Source organism: Bombina bombina, chromosome 9 (genome assembly GCF_027579735.1).
Source record: "Bombina bombina isolate aBomBom1 chromosome 9, aBomBom1.pri, whole genome shotgun sequence".
Lineage (NCBI taxonomy): Eukaryota > Metazoa > Chordata > Amphibia > Anura > Bombinatoridae > Bombina > Bombina bombina.
The window spans coordinates 261,289,270-261,307,488 of NC_069507.1; the positions used below are offsets into that span (position 1 = coordinate 261,289,270).

Sequence of the window (18,219 nt, forward strand, 5' to 3'; positions counted from 1 at the left end):
ATCAGGGTTATATTTAGGACACCGTGGATCCTCTCTATAAGAAGCAAGCGTGGGTGCTGTTTGTCTTTATTTTTATTTCAAACTTTTCTTTGACTTTTTAAGACAATACTTTCCGGATCACAAGAGAGTGTTGCTTATTTAGTATTTGCCCACTGTGATGGTGCTTTTAACTTATTTTTTTCATCTGTTTTTAGCTTTGGTTTTTCCAAGATAATACATTTCTGTTTTCCCTTAATTTATAAAACTATTTGTTTTAATTAAGCAGGAGGCATTTTGTAAACTGCCATTTTTAGCTGACATTTTTGTAAAATTTTAGGATTTTTTTTAAAGGAAATACCCTTTGTGTGGCTCTTTGTGATTCCTGGTGTATGGTGATATTTTTTTTTTCTTTCTTACCTGAGTTGAATGACTTTTTAAGGAAGCTGTGTGTGTACCTGACAGTACTTTAAAAATGGGGATATTCTATTGTGATAAAAAAAGTGGTGTGGCTAATAATGTCTGGAATGGAATAAAGAGTCATATACAGAATTATACACCACAGGGGCTGGAACTGGACGAGATCCACATGCTGCAGCAAAAGAGGTGAGCGCTGCTCCATTAGTGTATTTACACCTGAATAACATCTCTGCATTTCCACAGAATAGCCAGTTTCCCAAAGAGCTAGAGATTTGCTTGTTATAGAGTACTTAGTATGTTATATGCATCATGGGAGCGTTTGCTTTAACAATTGAGAGTGTTTAAGATATTTTATGACAGTGGCTGATCATGTTCTGAGTGATGGATCTATGTTAGAAAAGCTGCTCGTTTAAACGGACCTCTACAATTTAAATTACTTTAAAATGTTTAGTCATGCAAAGTAATAATCTGTATGTATCGGCATTAGTATGTTTTTTTTTCCTGTAAATTAACTCAGGAATTGTGTGCTCATATTTTTTATTTTATTTTTTTTAATTTTTTTAAAAAAAATTTTTTACTGCCCTAAAATATGATAGATATTTATATGGACCCTGCAACATGCTATAAAGTAATTGTATGATTGGTGCAGGAACTTGTGTTTTTTTTTTTTAAATCTTTTCCTAACTGACCATAGCAATCTAGTTAAGATAAAGAGCACTTGAGGCTCTTTACAGAGTATGTCCCTGGAAGTCAAATAAAGAATCTGTCAATGAATAAGAAATAAATGATTGATAAGGAAACTCTTTAAGATTTCATTTTATATAAGTTGGGGGGGGGGTATGTTGGCATTTCTAATAGAACTGTTTGCACCCTTTAGGTATTTTAATCAAGTGAATTAGGAAACAAATTACGAAGAATAAAAAATCTAGAACAAGAGGCCATGAAAATATCTCATGTGGCAGATATGTGGGCTAATTCTCTAGCAGATGTTAACAGTGACTGTTATTGTGAGAGAATTTACATGTTTAAAAAGGAAATTAGATGCTATATAGTTTCAATATACATTATTTTTCAGAAAATGTTTTTCTCACTGGCCTCTGAGGAACTAGAATGTATCCTCTTCTATTTAGAATGTTGATCCTTGCTACATACTACACAGTGATTGATTGCAGGGGCTTGTTTACATGTGTCCCTTATTGGCTACATCAAACAGTATTTAAGTGACTTTTCCACATGTTTTATTTTTAAACATCTGTTGTGTATGCAGAGCTTTTGCAATTTAGTGCTTAATTGCTGATACAATTTACAATATTATGCATGTATGTGAAATCTATGTCTTTGTTGCTCTTTCTAGAAAGTCGGGTTTTACCTAATGCCATAGGTCGAGGAGATCTGACAATGCATGTGTCCTATTGTTCCATGTCTGACCTTAAAATTGGCATGTGTGTATGTAAACATTACTAGGATTTGCCAATGTAAATGTATTGTCCTGGATTCCTGGCTGCAATTTTAGACAAAAAGATCACTATTCCATTCATATACAGCTTTTAATTTAGCTGTGCCATACTGTTTATACTAAGAATTATTTATTACATTTTCATGATTTAGTAATTGGAAAAAGGTTTTACTCTACACTCTATCAAAAGTAGATTTTCCTCTTGTTTTCTTTTAGAATTCAGCTTCTCTCCATGAGAGCATATTTATATATGCTCAGAGTCTATAACTAAGATTATGAGGTGGCATTACTCTTGGGCTCTTATCAAGATGCTTAAAACACAGTTGATGCACCAAACATTGAATTGGTCACCATAGTAAGCTGTCTCAGGCAGTGATTATTATCTTCCTCTGTTACCATTTCCTTGAAATCATCAAGTAATTCTAGGTAACATTTTGCGGTGGAACTTGCAGAAAGTATTTTTAGTTGGCACATATAAAGCAGTCTGCTATTCCTAGATATACATTGTATTCTTTATGGTCTGTAAGAATATCACAAGTCATAGCTCACATAGTTTTGTAGAATTTGGACAAATTTGTTTAAAACCCTGGGGCCAGATCAGGAATGTAAGACTAGAATTGTTTGCCCATCTGTAGGGTTATATATAGGTAGAGAAATATACACTAGTGACACCCTGGCACCAAGAGTTTAACCCCTTGTTTAAGTGAGATACCCATTGAGTAGATATGTAAATCTTTATAGCTGGCATCTAAATTTTCTGAGCATCGTTCAAGTTTATTGGTTTTAAAAACTGTTCCAAAGTCTATTTCTTTCATTCCCAAAGCAGAACCTGGTCTATAACTTTCATTAAGAATGTTAATAGTGACGCATAAGAATTACATTGTAAATATTAACGGAATTACTTTGTCTACTTGGCATGAGAATGGCTTTACCTGCCAGGTATATCTGGCACACGTATGTTGCCTGAGGGAGAGGATCTAGTGAAATAGTCCAGGGGACTGAGGTGATAATGGGGAAAATACAGTTAATCTCAGGGGATTATAATCTCAAAACTAAGGTTACAGACGACTGTCCCTATATTTTTAAACATGGTGTGTATTTAATGTGGTATGGCTTTAGTTTTTTATGAATTCATAACCAGAGCTACTAATGTGTTGGTGTAAAGCTGCTTACTCCTATACCTAAGTTTATCAGGGTCCAGTATTTATCTGCCTGTCCAGTTAAGTTAATTTAAAAAAAATTTTTAGGGACAATGCTATCTGATCATGTGAAGATACAACTGACAGTGGCTATCTGACAATCAGTGAGATATGGGCATATGACGGATTTCAGTGCAAGAAGTTAATATCTGGGACCATGTGGTATATGGGGACAGATAATTTAGAGAAAAGATAGGACAAGAGCGCTTAAAGATCTAAAAATCCCTGCTGACCTCAGTTAAAACCCTTCTGATTATAACTAATGGAACAAAGCTAAAATAGAGAGGCAACACTAAAAAGCATGGAACAAAAAGGGAAAATTTATAAATTTAGGATGATATTTAATCAATAATAGACTAGGCAAAAATATAAAAAATTATCAGAGGCTGGAGAAATCGTATGTTGCTAAACTGATACAATTTTATATGTACAAAATTGACACAAAATGATATAAAATGTGGGAGGACATCTTCCTGAATGAATAAAAGCAATATAAAATAACAGTATCTGTTCTAACCCACCACATTTTATACCCTGTTGTGTACATTGTAATTTGTATCAGTTTATCAACATAGGATTTCTCCAGCCTCTGATTAATTTTTATATTTTTGCCTTCTAGTCTATTATTGATTAAAAATATCATCCAAAATGTATAAATATTCAATTTTTGTTCCGTGCTTTTTAGCGCTGCCTCTTTCTTTTTTAGCTTTATTTATGGGGACAGAAAATGTGGGATCTGATCTAGGTCCACTCACCGCCTCCCTGTCTTCCCCAGATTGTCTAGTATTTTTGTTAACAGCTGGCAACCCTATATGTGCACTGAGTGCCATGACTGATTTAACTATGAAAACACAGATCAGCTTTTTTAATTAAACACAGCAAGCAGTTGCCTAGGGGCACCAACTGTAGGTCTCCAGCCTGAATTATCAAGTGATTGCATTATGCAAATTCCCTACTTTCGTTAAATACCATAACATGAGCTCTTTCTTGAATACAAATCTTCTGCCTTTGGCATTGATCATAGGTTGATGTCTATTGAGAAGGTCTGACATCATTTAGGGCACTAAAAAGTTTACTACAAAGCTAAATGTCAAATATGTAAGGGGTTGGTGAGAGGCGTCCACTTCTGTTAAATTCCCCTGGCCTCTCTCCTTCCCTTGCATAGAGAAATGGACATTAAATAAAGTTGTACCTTGCAAATTGCACGTATAGCTGGCACCCTTAAGGTCTGGGATGCTATGTGTTTAAAATAAAATTTGTAGTGCTACAGCTACTGCCGACCTCATTACAGGCAGATGGACTTGAAAATAAGGTTTGTGTGATTGAATAGATAGCTCTTGTAGTAATAATAATAAAACAATTCCTAGAGTTGCAATTTCTTTTGCCAAAACCACAATCAACATAGGAATCTGGCACAGTCCCGGTTAGCAGCTGACTGCCTCTGGGCGCTCACATGGCTGTAAAGATAAACCAGCAAAAGTGAAAGCAATAAAAAAAAAGGTTTGACGCAGATGCCAATCACCTATGTGACTGTCGAAATGAACAAGGATACATGTGTTCTACACTGGTAACAACTCTACACAATTGTAGAAGAGGTTAGGCAAATCATAATACTTGTAGCAATTATGCTGTACATGACATTTTAAGATATTTTCAAGGTGTAATAACCACATTTTTAGAAGGAGACTAATTTGTTTACTGCACAAAAGCTGCATACATTATACAAAAAGTTATTATAAACATAAAAATGTTCCATACACGCTTATCAAATGATTAGCCCTATAGCAAGATAAGCAAAAACTGAGCCAGATACACAGACGATGAGTAAACCAATAATTTGTCAAGATGAGCTCTTTTGTGTATTACAGCCAATTCTTCACTATAATCTGATATACCCACTTGCTACACTGAGTTATATGAAGGAAAAGTGCTGCAATCAGTGCTTTAGACTTACACAAAATGATACATATTATTATTATTATTATTATTATTATGTATTTGTAGAGCGCCAACAGATTCTGCAGCGCTATGAACATGGGTGGTATATAAAAACAATTACAGGGATCAAATTGGTGAAGGGTCCTGCCGAGAGTTGAACTGTTGTAGTTGGCTCTTATGAAGGTGGACTACAAACAGCTGGGCTCATAGGCTTACATGCTATGGGGTTTAAGAGGATAGCAGTGGAGATAGGAAGGTTAGTGTAGGTTGTAAGCGTCCCTGAATAGTAGAGTCTTCAGGGAGCACTTGAAGCTTTTAAAACTAGGGGAGATTCTTGTGGAACGAGGCAGAGAATTCAATAAGATGGGAATGTGAGGAGGTACCAGGAGAATAGGAGATCATGAGCGGAGCGAAGGGGATGGGAGGGAGAGTATCTAGAGACAAGGGGGAGCAATGCAATTGAGGGCTTTGTGTGTCAGAGTGAGAATTTTGTGTTTAATCCTGGGGGCAATAGGAAGCCAGTGAAGGGATTGGCAGAGAGGTGCTGCAAATGAAGAGCGACAACAAGGAAGATGAGCCTGGCAGAGACATTCATTATGGATTTTAAAGGAGCTAGGTGGCAGCTAGGGAGACTAGAGAGGATAGAGTTGCAGTAGTCGAGGCAGGAAAGGATGAGAGAGTGGCTTAAAATCTTTGTTGTGTCTTGTCTAAGGAAATGTCTAATTTTAGCGATGGTTTTTAAGGTGGAAGCAGCAGACTTTAGCCAAGAAAGATCTGAGTCAAGTGTGACCCCCAAGACATTGGGCATGTGAGGTTGGAGTAATGATGGAGTTGTCAACAGTTATAGAGACATGGGGGGTGGAGATTTTTGAAGAAGGGGGAAAATGAGGAGCTCAGTTTTGGAGAGATTTAGCTTGAGGTAGTGAGAGGACATCCAATATGAGATATGAGAGAGACAGTTAGTGACACGGGTTAGCAAGGAAGGAGATAATTCTGGTGCAGAGAGGTAAATTTGTCTATCGTTGGCATACAAATGATAATGAAACCTGTGGGACTTTATTAAGGAGCCTGGTGAGGACGTGTAGATTGAGAAGAGAAGGGGACCGAGGATACCCCAGAGAAGGCTACACTAAAGGTATGGTTAGACAGATAGGAAGAGAATCAAGAGAGAGCTGTGTCACAGATGCAGAAGGATTGGAGGGTATAGAGCAAAAAAGGGAGGGCGACAGTATCAAAGGCTGCAGACAAATCAAGGAGGATAAGTGGAAAGAAGTGGCCTTTTGTTTTTGCTGTAAGTAGGTTGTTGGTAACCTTAACAATTGCTGTCTCTATTGAGTGACGGGGGCGAAATCCAGATTGCAGTGAGTCAAAGAGGGAGTTTAATGTAAAATGGGATAGACGTGCATATACTAGCTTTTCAAGAAGCTTTGAGGAAAGAGGTAGTAGGTAAATAGGGCGGTAGTTGGATGGGGAGGTTGGATCGAGAGAAGGTTTTTTTGAGGATAGGTGTGACTAATGCATGTTTAAGGGATGTGAGAACTATACCAGTGCTGAGGGAGAGGTTGAAGATGTGTGTGAGTATAGGGGTAAGTGTAGAAGAGAGGGAGGGGAGTAGTTGTGAGGGGATGGGGTCAAGGGAACAGGCAGTGAGGTGAGAGGATAGTATAAGGGCAGAAACTTCATCCTCTGTCACAGGGGCAAAAGAGCTAAATTTATGACTATGTGGGTTTTGGATGATTGTGAGCTTTTGAGGGGGTGGGAGACTGGTAGTATGTTGAGAGCTGATTTCAGTTCTGATGGAGTCGATTTTGTTGTTGAAGTAGCTGGCAAAATCTTAGGCTGAGCGATAAGTTGTGGTGGGAGGTGGGGGTGGGCGGAGAAGAGTATTGAATGTGGAGAACAGAATTTTTGGGTTTGAAGAAAGAGTAGAGAATTAGTGTTGCTTATATAGATTAAGGGCAGAATAGTAAGAGTTCAAGATGAATTTATAGTGAAGAAAGTCAGCAGAACTCCAAGATTTCCGCCAGTGTCGCTCAGCAGTATGGGAACATCTGCATAGGTACCGTGTCAGAGGAGTATGCCAGGGCTGAGAATGAGTTTATGTTTTCTGAGCTATGGTAGGTGGGGCCTGGATATCAAGGACTCATGTAAGAGTGGAGTCATAGTGGAAAATTGATTCATCAGGACAGTAAAAGGAGGGGATGGAAGAGAGAAGAGGTTCGAGAGAGCTAGCGAGCTGTTGCTGATCTAATGACTTGATTCTTGTGTGAGGGGTAGAAGGAGGGAGAGTTGTAGGGAGGGAGGTGATGGTCTCAAACTATTAAGGTTAGATTTTTAGGGTTTGCTGTGCCTTTCAGTGTTAGTTTTATTGGTTAAGGGATTATATGATTATTAACAAAAACAACCTATTTACTTTAATCACATTTTAAAAATGTGTAGAGACTTTAAAAATCCTTTTTGATCATACTGTTCTTTATGAATACAAAAACTGTAAACTACTTGGACTTTAAGGGGTAGATTTAACAACAGTCGAGCGGACATGATTAGCTGTAGCAATACCACTCACTGGGAGCCAATCAGCCGCCAGCAGGGGGTGTCAATCATCTCAATCGTATTGGATTGGGATGATTTTGGTCCGGACAAGTTAAGGAGCAATGGTTTTACAAATGCTGCTTCTTAACTTCCGTTTCAGGCGGACCTAAAACGATGGATCTCTGAAACAGCATCCGCTGCTTAATAAATGGAGCCCTATGTATTAACTTTTTTGTGCAAATATATCTGTACTTTATTTGTAAGACAAAATAACGAATTCTGAATCTGTTTCAGGGTATTTGCTGTTTTAAACTATAATTAAAATAAAATATAAAAAAAGGAACCTCGCTTGTTTATTTTTTGAACACTAATTTCTACCACAAGCTCACAGTAGCTGGTTATTTATCACGCAACCGTAAACGGCAAATTTGTCTGTTCACAGGCGCCCTATAAATTAGCGCTCCACTTGTAATCTAGTCCATTATATTTCAGCCATTGCTATCACAGGAAACATTTTATTGCAGCATTTGAATGTGTTTTTTTTTAATTTTTTTTATTTATCAGTACCTACTAGGAAGAATGGGTCCCAAACATACCCACAAACCTATGTGGCTAGGTATTAGGGACACTGAAAGTTGAGGGATGGGGGCCTTATTGTTTTGTGTGAGGGCTGTGTTGCTGAGGGGGTGTCATGGGTAGACAGTGAGCAATTCATGAATGTGCCTTTTTTTTTTTTTTTTTTTTTTTTTTTAGGGCAGGGCAAAGGGTAATTTATGCAAATCAGGACATACAGTATGTCTGATAGAGCTCAGAATAAGGGACTGTCACTCCCAAATAAGGACAGTTGGGAGATGTGCTCAAATAATTTATGTATTTATTTCTTTGGAAGTCTCACATATATGGTCCCTGTAACACCTATCTGGCTACCAAGTTTTATTCTATACTATCCCTTTAATTTATAAGAGGATCTATTGAGGCCCTCCCTATTTTAGGAATTTGGCTACCAGTAATTTAGGCAGGAAACAAATATGTCTGAAACGCCAGGACATTTTCAGTAACATTAAGTTCAAATCTCAAGCACAGTCTGTCTCCACCTGTTTGTTTACCCTGGGGATTGTGCTTGTAACATTAATTATAAATGATGTCATTAAATTCCTTTTTAATTAGATCAAGATCAGCCTTATAAACACGTTTTTTTTGGGGTAGTGCACATATTAACATATGTCTAAACGGTGAGCTCTCCTGAGCTTATGCAATTGTTTAAGGTAAGCAACATCCAAAAGGAAGGCTGATGCCAAGTTATTTTATTTCCCTTAGTATTTTGTGTTTACCTTAAAGGGACAGTCTAGTCCAAAACAAACTTTCATGATTCAGATAGAGAATGTCATTTTAAAACATTTTCCAATTTATGTTTATAACCAATTTTGCTTTGTTCTCTTGGTATTCCTAGTTGAAAGCTAAACCTAGGAGGTTCATATGCTAATTTCTAAGCCCTTACAGGCTGCCTCTTCTTTTATGGCATTTTGACAGTTTTTCACCACTAGAGGGTGTTTGAGCACAGTGTTATCTATATGACACACAAGAACTGACACGTGGAGTTCAGGTGAGCCAGCTCTGATTTGTTAACCCCTTAAGGACCAGCGACGTACCCTGTATGTCGCTGGCCTTTTTTGGGACTTGATTGTTTTATAGCGCGGTCTTGCCACCAGCGTTGAGACTGCTCTATTCCACAAAGCCTGCTGGAGGGAGGGCATTAATAGTGTGTTCTTGCTAGACTTGTGCTATTATGTCCTGAAAAAACCCTTAACGACCAGTGACATACAGGGTACATTGTGGTCATTAAGGGGTTAAAATTGATGTCTGTCAAAATAACTGAAATAAGAGGCAGTTTGCAGAGGATTTGATGCAAGGTAATCACAAAGGTAAAAAGTGTATTAATATAACTGTATTGGTTATGCAAAACTAGGGAATGGGTAATAAAGGGATTATCTATCTTTTTAAACAATAAAAATTCTGGTGTAGACTTTCCCTTTAAACAATAAATTGATTTCTAATTGTAGACTGTTTGTGCACATATCTAGTATTTGTGTATAATCTCCTTTCAAACATTGTTTTGTGGAAGTAGGAAAGTAAAATTTTGCATTATCAACTATTTTTGAATAGTTTTCTGCATGAAATACTTCTATTAGACATAATGATACATATGTTTGAGGGTCGATACTTGATATGTAATATAGCTTTGCATTTCATATATAGAGTATATTATTCTTTTCTTTTTAATGTTTCTTCTTTCTCTCTTTCCTGTAGAATTCTAGATTGCCCTTTACTACTCGCTGCCAAAGAGAATGATGTGGCAGCTATTAAGAAGATGCTTGATTGCCCATCTAATGATTTATACACCAGAGGTAGGCTATAAGACATAAATGTTTTCTGTTTAAGAAATCCGAGTCCAAGAGCTAGAGGCCATATTATCATGTAATGTTTTGTGCAACCAGGAGCTGTTGGTGAGACTGCACTCCATGTGGCCGCTTTGCATGACAGCCTGGAAGCAGCCAAAATACTGCTAGATGAAGCCCCAGATCTTGTTAATCAGCCCATGACCTCTGATCTTTATGAAGGTGAGATCCCCTCAGATGTACTAACGTTTGTCTTCTGCCCGTTTTTGTGCTTCATTGTGGTTTTAATCTTCATGCCTTCCATGGTTTTCCATGTTACAGGAGAGACTGCTTTACACATTGCTGTCGTCAATCAGAATATGAACTTAGTGCAGCAGTTGATTGAGAGAGGAGCAGACGTCTGCTCACCTCGTGCCACTGGAACTTTCTTCTCTCTATGCCCCAATAATCTATTCTATTTTGGTAAGTACACAAAGCTATATAAGTGCCTTATATTTATTGCCCTATGATGCCAGCTTATATTCAGTTGGTTTAAAGACCAGTGAAGTCAGCAATCATGTTTACCATAAGCTTTAGGTGCCTTTACTTGAGTCTAAACCTGCCTCTGAAGATCCTGGAATAAACTTCTCTAGAATTCCCTTTATTAAAGTGTTTTCCCTCTTTGTTGCAGGTGAGCATATCTTGTCATTTGCTGCCTGTGTAGGGCATGAAGGAATTGTGCGTCTAATTATAGAGAATGGAGCCAATATAAGAGCCCAGGACTCATACGGTGAGTTTTGATTTAATACATCGCATCACCTATATTTAGAATACACAAGATAACCAATTTTCATAATTAAACACTAAATATATGCTAGATATGATGTATTCAGATCAAACATTAACCTGACTATAATATGTATTTTGTTAAATTAGTTATATTGAAGATATAACTTTTAAAGCTTAGTTTCTATAAAGTAATGGGTAACATGTTTGAACACATGATTTCCCCTTATCTATCAATTCTGCTGAGGACAATTGGGGACAAATATCAAACAGGCAATAAAACAGACTATACAAACAAAATTCTGGTGACTCTGCACACTTTCTCTTTCATTGCCTATTTCATATATTTCCCTAATTGTTCTCAGAAGAGCTTAATAAAGGAAAAGAAAAGAAAACAGCTAGGTTCCAATTTGTTGATGTCCATTATTTTAGAGGACTGGGGGGTGGGAATAGGGGGTGTATTTGTTGTATACTTTTTTTTTATTATTATTGAACCATACAAAATTAAACATTTTTAATTACAATCTCAAACTGTTTAATAACACTTTTTAAGGTAACAAAAAAATACACATTTTGGATACTTGTTAAGTGAATATTTAGCACAATGACCTTCGAGTAAGAAAGAATAGTTTTAAAAAGGCAAAATTAAGCTTGAGATCTTTGCTTGTTCTGGGTTTGAAGGAGAGACAAATATATCGCAATAGAATGGTAAAAAATTTCAAAAATATTTTCTGTGCTTAGTCTCCATGCTGGTGAACGTTTGATCACTTGGCCCTATGTCAGAACCAGACATAATAAAGTAGCACCTAACAGAATGAATTATGTAATGTTTTATTTACAGGGAACACTGTGCTTCACATTCTTGCCCTTCAGCCCAACAAGACATTCTCCTGTCAGATGTATGACCTTATTCTGTCATATGACCGTGGAGAACATGAGTTACCACTACAGATGATTCCTAACCATACTGGTCTCACACCATTAAAACTGGCAGCTGTTGAAGGCAACACTGTGGTGAGTTTCCTAATAATAATCCAATCTTCTACTTTCCATAAATATTAATTATTTCTTTAAAATTATTCTTAACAAAAGAGTGATATTACTTTATATATATATATAAAATCCATTATAGAAGAGGACTGCACTCACTGGATTTGGTATATAAAATAAAAAAATGTATTCAGGGGACGTTTCGGGGTACGCAGACCCCTTCCTCAGACCAGACAACAGTGCAAATGAACAGTGTGCAATATAAAGCAACATAGCCCCTCTAATCAAACAATTAGTGAAATTGCGCCAAAACCTATGTAACCATGACAACTGTGAATCACCTAATTAACAATATTCCTACCTTTACTAATGTGATAGTTAAAAACAGTATAGTTGTGCAAACCATATAAGTATCTTAAAACTATTCTCAAACAATAAATTAAATGACATATGAGTAGCACCTAAAACACTCAAGGTGCACCCAAAGAAATAAAATGTCCCCCTACAATGTGATGTGTGACATACTGAAATAGCTACCACAAAGAAACAACTTAACATCGATAAAGGCAGTCTATAGGAAACAGCGCTCAATAAAAGATAGTTGCAGGACCTAGGCAGTATATCAGCATTTAAACATTAGTGCATCAGTATCTCTCAGTAAAACATACTTCTCAGTAAACAAAGGACAAGTAGAGAACAAGGACAAGTAGAGAAAAAGGGCTCAATAAAAGATAGTTGCAGGACCTAGGCAGTATATCAGCATTTAAACATTAGTGCATCAGTATCTCTCAGTAAAACATACTTCTCAGTAAACAAAGGACAAGTAGAGAAAAAGGGCTCATAGCCAGAAAAACACGTATGTCAAGATTTAGGCAAGCATGTAGATGTGTGTGTCAACTATTGAACATCAGTAGGTATATCGTATAGCATCCATAGACTAATCTTAGAGAGAAAGAGGGTGTCATCACACCATCACCGACTACTGAGCCTAAGGGGTAATGTAGATAATTTCAAAGCAGTGTGATTGCAATACATACAAAGAGTCGCACACATCTACATGCTTGCCTAAATCTTGACATACGTGTTTTTCTGGCTATGAGCCCTTTTTCTCTACTTGTCCTTGTTCTCTACTTGTCCTTTGTTTACTGAGAAGTATGTTTTACTGAGAGATACTGATGCACTAATGTTTAAATGCTGATATGCTGCCTAGGTCCTGCAACTATCTTTTATTGAGCGCTGTTTCCTATAGACTGCCTTTATCGATGTTAAGTTGTTTCTTTGTGGTAGCTATTTCAGTAGGTCACACATCACATTGTAGGGGAACATTTTATTTCTTTGGGTGCACCTTGAGTGTTTTAGGTGCTACTCATATGTCATGTCATTTATTGTTTGAGAATAGTTTTAAGATACTTATATGGTTTGCACAACTATACTGTTTTTAACTATCACATTAGTAAAGGTAGGAATATTGTTAATTAGGTGATTCACAGTTGTCATGGTTACATATGTTTTGGCGCAATTTCACTAATTGTTTGATGAGAGGGGCTATGTTGCTTTATATTGCACACTGTTCATTTGCACTGTTGTGTGGTCTGAGGAAGGGGTCTGCGTACCCCGAAACGTCCCCTGAATACATTTTTTTTATTTTATATACCAAATCAAGTGAGTGCAGTCCTCTTCTGTAATGGATTATTGATATACCTGACTTGGCACCCTGGTTGATGTCCCTATTTCATTATGAGTGCAGACACACATGGAAGATATATATATTATACAAACCTAAGCATGCACGCTCGCACACACACCTTGACATTTCCAGTGGTCAACTTCGAAATTTGACTTTTTCCTATCTTTAACATTGAGTTGACTAATTTTTTATTTTATTTTTTCGATTTTTTTATTTTTATTTCTTATCATTTTGACTTTTGTATGAACATTTTTGTTTGTCTTTCAGTGTTTTCTATAAAATTATTAAAATATTTTGGTGATTCCTTTTTCCCTAACAGATGTTCCAGCATTTGATACACAAGAAAAGGCATATCCAGTGGAATTTTGGTCCTATTAACTCCATTTTGTATGACCTTTCTGGAATAGATTCCTGGGGAGAGGATCAGTCTGTCTTAGAATTAGTGGTGTCCTCCAAAAAAAGAGAGGTATGCTCTTTTTACTCGTCATTAAAAATGTCATAAACCTAAAATGTGTCTTTGAATTTACCATGTATGAAATTACTAATCTTGTTTTTATGTGCTTACCTTCTAGGCTCGTCACATTTTGGACCTCACCCCTGTGAAGGAGCTAGTCAGTCTCAAATGGCGAAACTGTGGACGTCCTTATTTCTGGATCCTGGCAGCTCTTTATGTCCTCTACATGATCTGTGTGACAGTGTGTTGTATCTACAGACCTCTCAAACCAGTTGCAATTAAACCAAATAATTCCCGCGATATAACCATCTTTATGCAAAAGCCACTACATGTAAGTTAATAATTAATAAATATATATATATATATATATAATCTATCTCTAGAGTAAGGGGAAAATCTATTATGTTTAAATATTCTGTGATGAAGTAAAAATATTTAATCTTTTGTTTCCCAATTCTCCTCCAGGAATCATACATGACTTATGAAGATGATTTGCGTCTTGTTGGAGAGTTAATAAGCGTGATTGGAGCAATCATTATATTACTTCTATTGGTGAGAACTTTTACTGTTTCTGATTATCCACTCTTCTTTGTAGTTAAGTCTCCTAATTCTAATCCATCCTCTAATTAGATTCCTGACCTACTGAGAGTTGGCGCCACCAGATATTTTGGACAAACGGTTCTTGGAGGTCCTTTCCATATTATCATGTAAGAAGAAAAGTGATTTCTCTGAATACTTTTTGTGTGAGAGAGAGAAATATCATACACATTGTGATCTGCACTGTTCAATGACTTCTTGCTTGAAGATGTAAACTAAAATTTAAAAATGTTAGAGATTAGAATATGGAAAACTCACTGTAGTTCTCTCTTCAGAATTCTTTTTGCCTGTATGGTGCTAGCGACACTAGTTCTGAGGCTGACCAGCAGTGATGGAGAGGTTGTCCCCATGTCTTTTGCTCTAGTGCTCGGATGGTGCTATGTCATGTACTTCACCAGGGGATTTCAGATGCTTGGCCCTTTCACCATCATGATTCAAAAGGTAAAATTCACATTTCTGCTGTTCTATTAGTCTTCAATTCAGCACAACTTTCAGAAACCTTACGGTTGTCAGAGCTATGTCACACCAGGGGTGTTTTATAGAGCATAAAGTTTGGGTTTACAAATATTTAACTTCTAAATATCAAGGGTGCAGGCATAACCAGTTATTGCCTTGGTCATTATCTATTCTCTCCATTTTTTTAATTTATGCATTTTTATAAAATGCCCTACTACTTTTAACACTGACTTAGAGGAATGGGCTTGTATAATGGCACTAGTTTGCAAATTCTGGCTAGCTGGCACCTTAGAGATTTAGGGGGGACTAGAGTACAATCCATGTACTTAAACATTGAATGTCACATATCGGAAAAAGCAGCATTTAAACAATTTCTTTGGCCTGAAATTAAAGTTTAACACTTTAAAAAAAAAAAAAAAAATCATATGTTGTGCACTCTTTAAAAATGTTCTCTGGCTTATAAGTACTTCCTACTTGTGCTAAATACCTATTAACAGAATATTAGAGACATTTTATATAATCGATTAAAATAAAACTAAGTTGTAACAGCTTTTATTTCATATTTGTCATGCAAAAAACTTTAAGTATCTTTAGATGCTAGTTAATTTTCTCTCTTCTTTCTCTCTTCTATCTCTCTATTTTCTTTTTTTTCTGCTTTTAAAATGCCCATCTACACAAATATTCCTTCCTGAAGTGATTTATTATCTTACAGATGATTTTTGGTGACCTGTTGCGCTTTTGTTGGCTTATGGCTGTGGTCATTCTTGGCTTTGGTGCAGGTGAGTGTTTCCCACACAATGCTCCCATTTAACATTAAATTATAATACCTATTTCCATCAATAATATAGCTCATTCCGTATCTGCTTGAAAGTGAAACAATCCATAATCAATATGGACCCGTGCTACGGAATTTTGTGTCGTTTTGCAAATTAATGATAATGGTGACGATAATAATAATAAAGATAATACATTGGAAGAAAGAGAGTTAAGCACCCCCTAAAACTCACCCAGCCACTCTACCCGATTACACACTATCTCCTCCTACTGTCCACTATGTCCTGGGCCATTTGGTTCCATCCACAAACACCTATATTTGGCCCACAACTTCCCAGTCTCAGATAAAATGTGTACTGCTGTCTAAGACTGTGATTTTACCACTACATGTAAATCTAACATTTTAAGAACAAATAAATAAAAAGAAATCTCAGAACAGTTGCAATATGATTTGCTTTAATAAGTTTATAATATGCTGTTTTCTCCTTAGCTTTCTATGTGATATTCCAGACCGAGGATTCGAATGAGCTGGGGCAGTTTATGTCTTACCCCATGTCGCTCTTCAGCACATTTGAACTGTTTCTCACTGTTGTTGACGGGCCAGCAAATTACCAAGTGGACCTGCCATTCATGTACAGTGTCATGTACTCTGCATTTGCAATATTTGCTGCACTGCTAATGCTTAATCTTCTGATAGCCATGATGGGCGACACACATTGGAGAGTAGCGCATGAAAGAGACGAGTTGTGGCGGGCTCAGGTAAGACCATTTAATTGTGTAATCATACATTCATGCAGCCAATACGCATAGATTATAAACTGTTTACTAAATGAGTAAGCTATGATTCTCAAATGTGTGTTTTTTTTTAAGGTCAGAGATAAAGTTGCAATATCACCCAGTTTTATAATTGTTTTCATTTGTTTAAAATGACAATTCAATATCTGTTGGTTCTGTCAATCTGTTTTTCATGCTGTAAATTCATCATTTTTTCACTTGACAGATTTTTTTTTTTTTTACCAAAAGTAAAGCAATATAGAGATATTTCTTCTTTTATGTCAAACAAGGCCTGTGTCTGGCTTCCGTGTAAGCAAATCCCTGGTTGTTTTATTAACACACCACTCAATGATACAAATTTGATTGAAGGATCATTAGTCATCATTTAATCTTCACTTTAAAACGCACCAGAATAATTATTTGCACTTGGCTTTTCCAAGAGTGAATTTCTCTTAATTTAAAAAAAAAAAAAAAAACTGTACATTTTGATGAACAATTTTAAAATATTTATTTTGCAACATGTTGCTTAACTGGTGGTATATGCTGTGTGTTAAATGTGTCTTTAAAGTTTCAATTTATTGAATTGTGGTTCTGATCTATTTATTAGGTGGTAGCTACCACTATCATGCTCGAGAGGAAGTTGCCGCAATGTCTCTGGCCTCGCTTGGGAACTTGTGGAAAGGATTATGGCCTGGGAGACAGCTGGTTTCTTCGGTGAGTGGGTGATTTTTATCTTGATTTGTTTTGCGCTTGTATGTTTTTAGTGTTCTTAAAATACTCCTGCATCAAAGCTAATTAGTCTTTAAAGACTGGGTCATCAAAATGGAATCAAAGTCTCCAAAAGGGTCAGCTGCCCAGAAAATGCTAAGACTGCAACCAGACAATAATATGAGTTGTTTTCTTTTCCATTTTCCAAGAAAATAGCATATTTTGGAAAATACAATACAAACTAGGTACATACTGTTTATGGAACATACAGTAATGTTGTGTTTTTTTTTATTGACAGAGTGGAGGAACGTAAGGACATAGATAAACGCAAGGTTCAGCGATATGTGCAAGCTTTCCAGGACTGTTGTGATGATGATGAGGACCAAGACAAGCATGAGGAGAAAGAGATTTCACATCACCCCCACAGTGAAGAACCACCAGCAGAATCCTCTAACTTTACTCGAAAATTGTCAGTGAGTACCTCAAGCAGAGGATGGAAAGTGCTTCGGAATGCATCTACTGTAAAACTTCAGGGCAAAGTCAACTACGCCCTAGATATAGATGAACAAGTTTATGAAGTGTGAAAGATCTTTTGCCTTTTATTCTGTTACGAGGCTCTTGTGTGTCTTAGAAATTTGTTCCTGACATTTGTCAGTTGAGTTGCAGTCAGAATCCTGCTGGCTTTTTCTGAGATGACGTCAGGGAAAAAACAGTGTGGGCTCCTCATGTGCCAGGAGAGGAAAGGGTTGTGACATTGTGCCTTCCTTGAAACGATTGCGGAATGCTTCATGTTTCATTAAGAAGAAAAAAAATATAGCTACTGTGTACATTGAACAGATTTGAAGGCTAAATACAAATTACTTTAGATAGAAGATCCAGTTTCAATTTGGATTTACAAAACCGTCCATCCAGGTTTTTATTTTAACAACATTTTTTAGAAGAATGAACTTATTTATGTATGATACCAGATATTGGGGAAGAAGGGGCTAAGTGTAATTTCTTCTAGTTTTTGTAAAGGACTTTGTAGTTAAGAATTAGCACTTTAGTTTTTTTAAATTATATAATAGGATTTTAACAGAAATTATTCACTGTTGTAA

General features: G+C 36.5%; 1 protein-coding gene across 1 annotated transcript; it reads left to right on the forward strand.

Annotated features, from left to right (window-relative positions):
- Positions 1–451: 451 nt before the first annotated feature.
- LOC128639696 (transient receptor potential cation channel subfamily V member 6-like) lies at positions 452–17,706 on the forward strand. The gene is made up of 15 exons (XM_053691817.1): positions 452–582; positions 9,829–9,926; positions 10,017–10,139; positions 10,239–10,379; positions 10,588–10,686; positions 11,524–11,696; positions 13,679–13,825; positions 13,932–14,144; positions 14,279–14,365; positions 14,444–14,520; positions 14,686–14,851; positions 15,579–15,645; positions 16,131–16,399; positions 17,022–17,128; positions 17,421–17,706. The coding sequence occupies exons 1-15, from the start codon at positions 452–454 to the stop codon at positions 17,704–17,706; spliced, it is 2,184 nt and encodes a 727-aa protein (XP_053547792.1).
- The last annotated feature ends 513 nt before the right edge of the window (positions 17,707–18,219 follow it).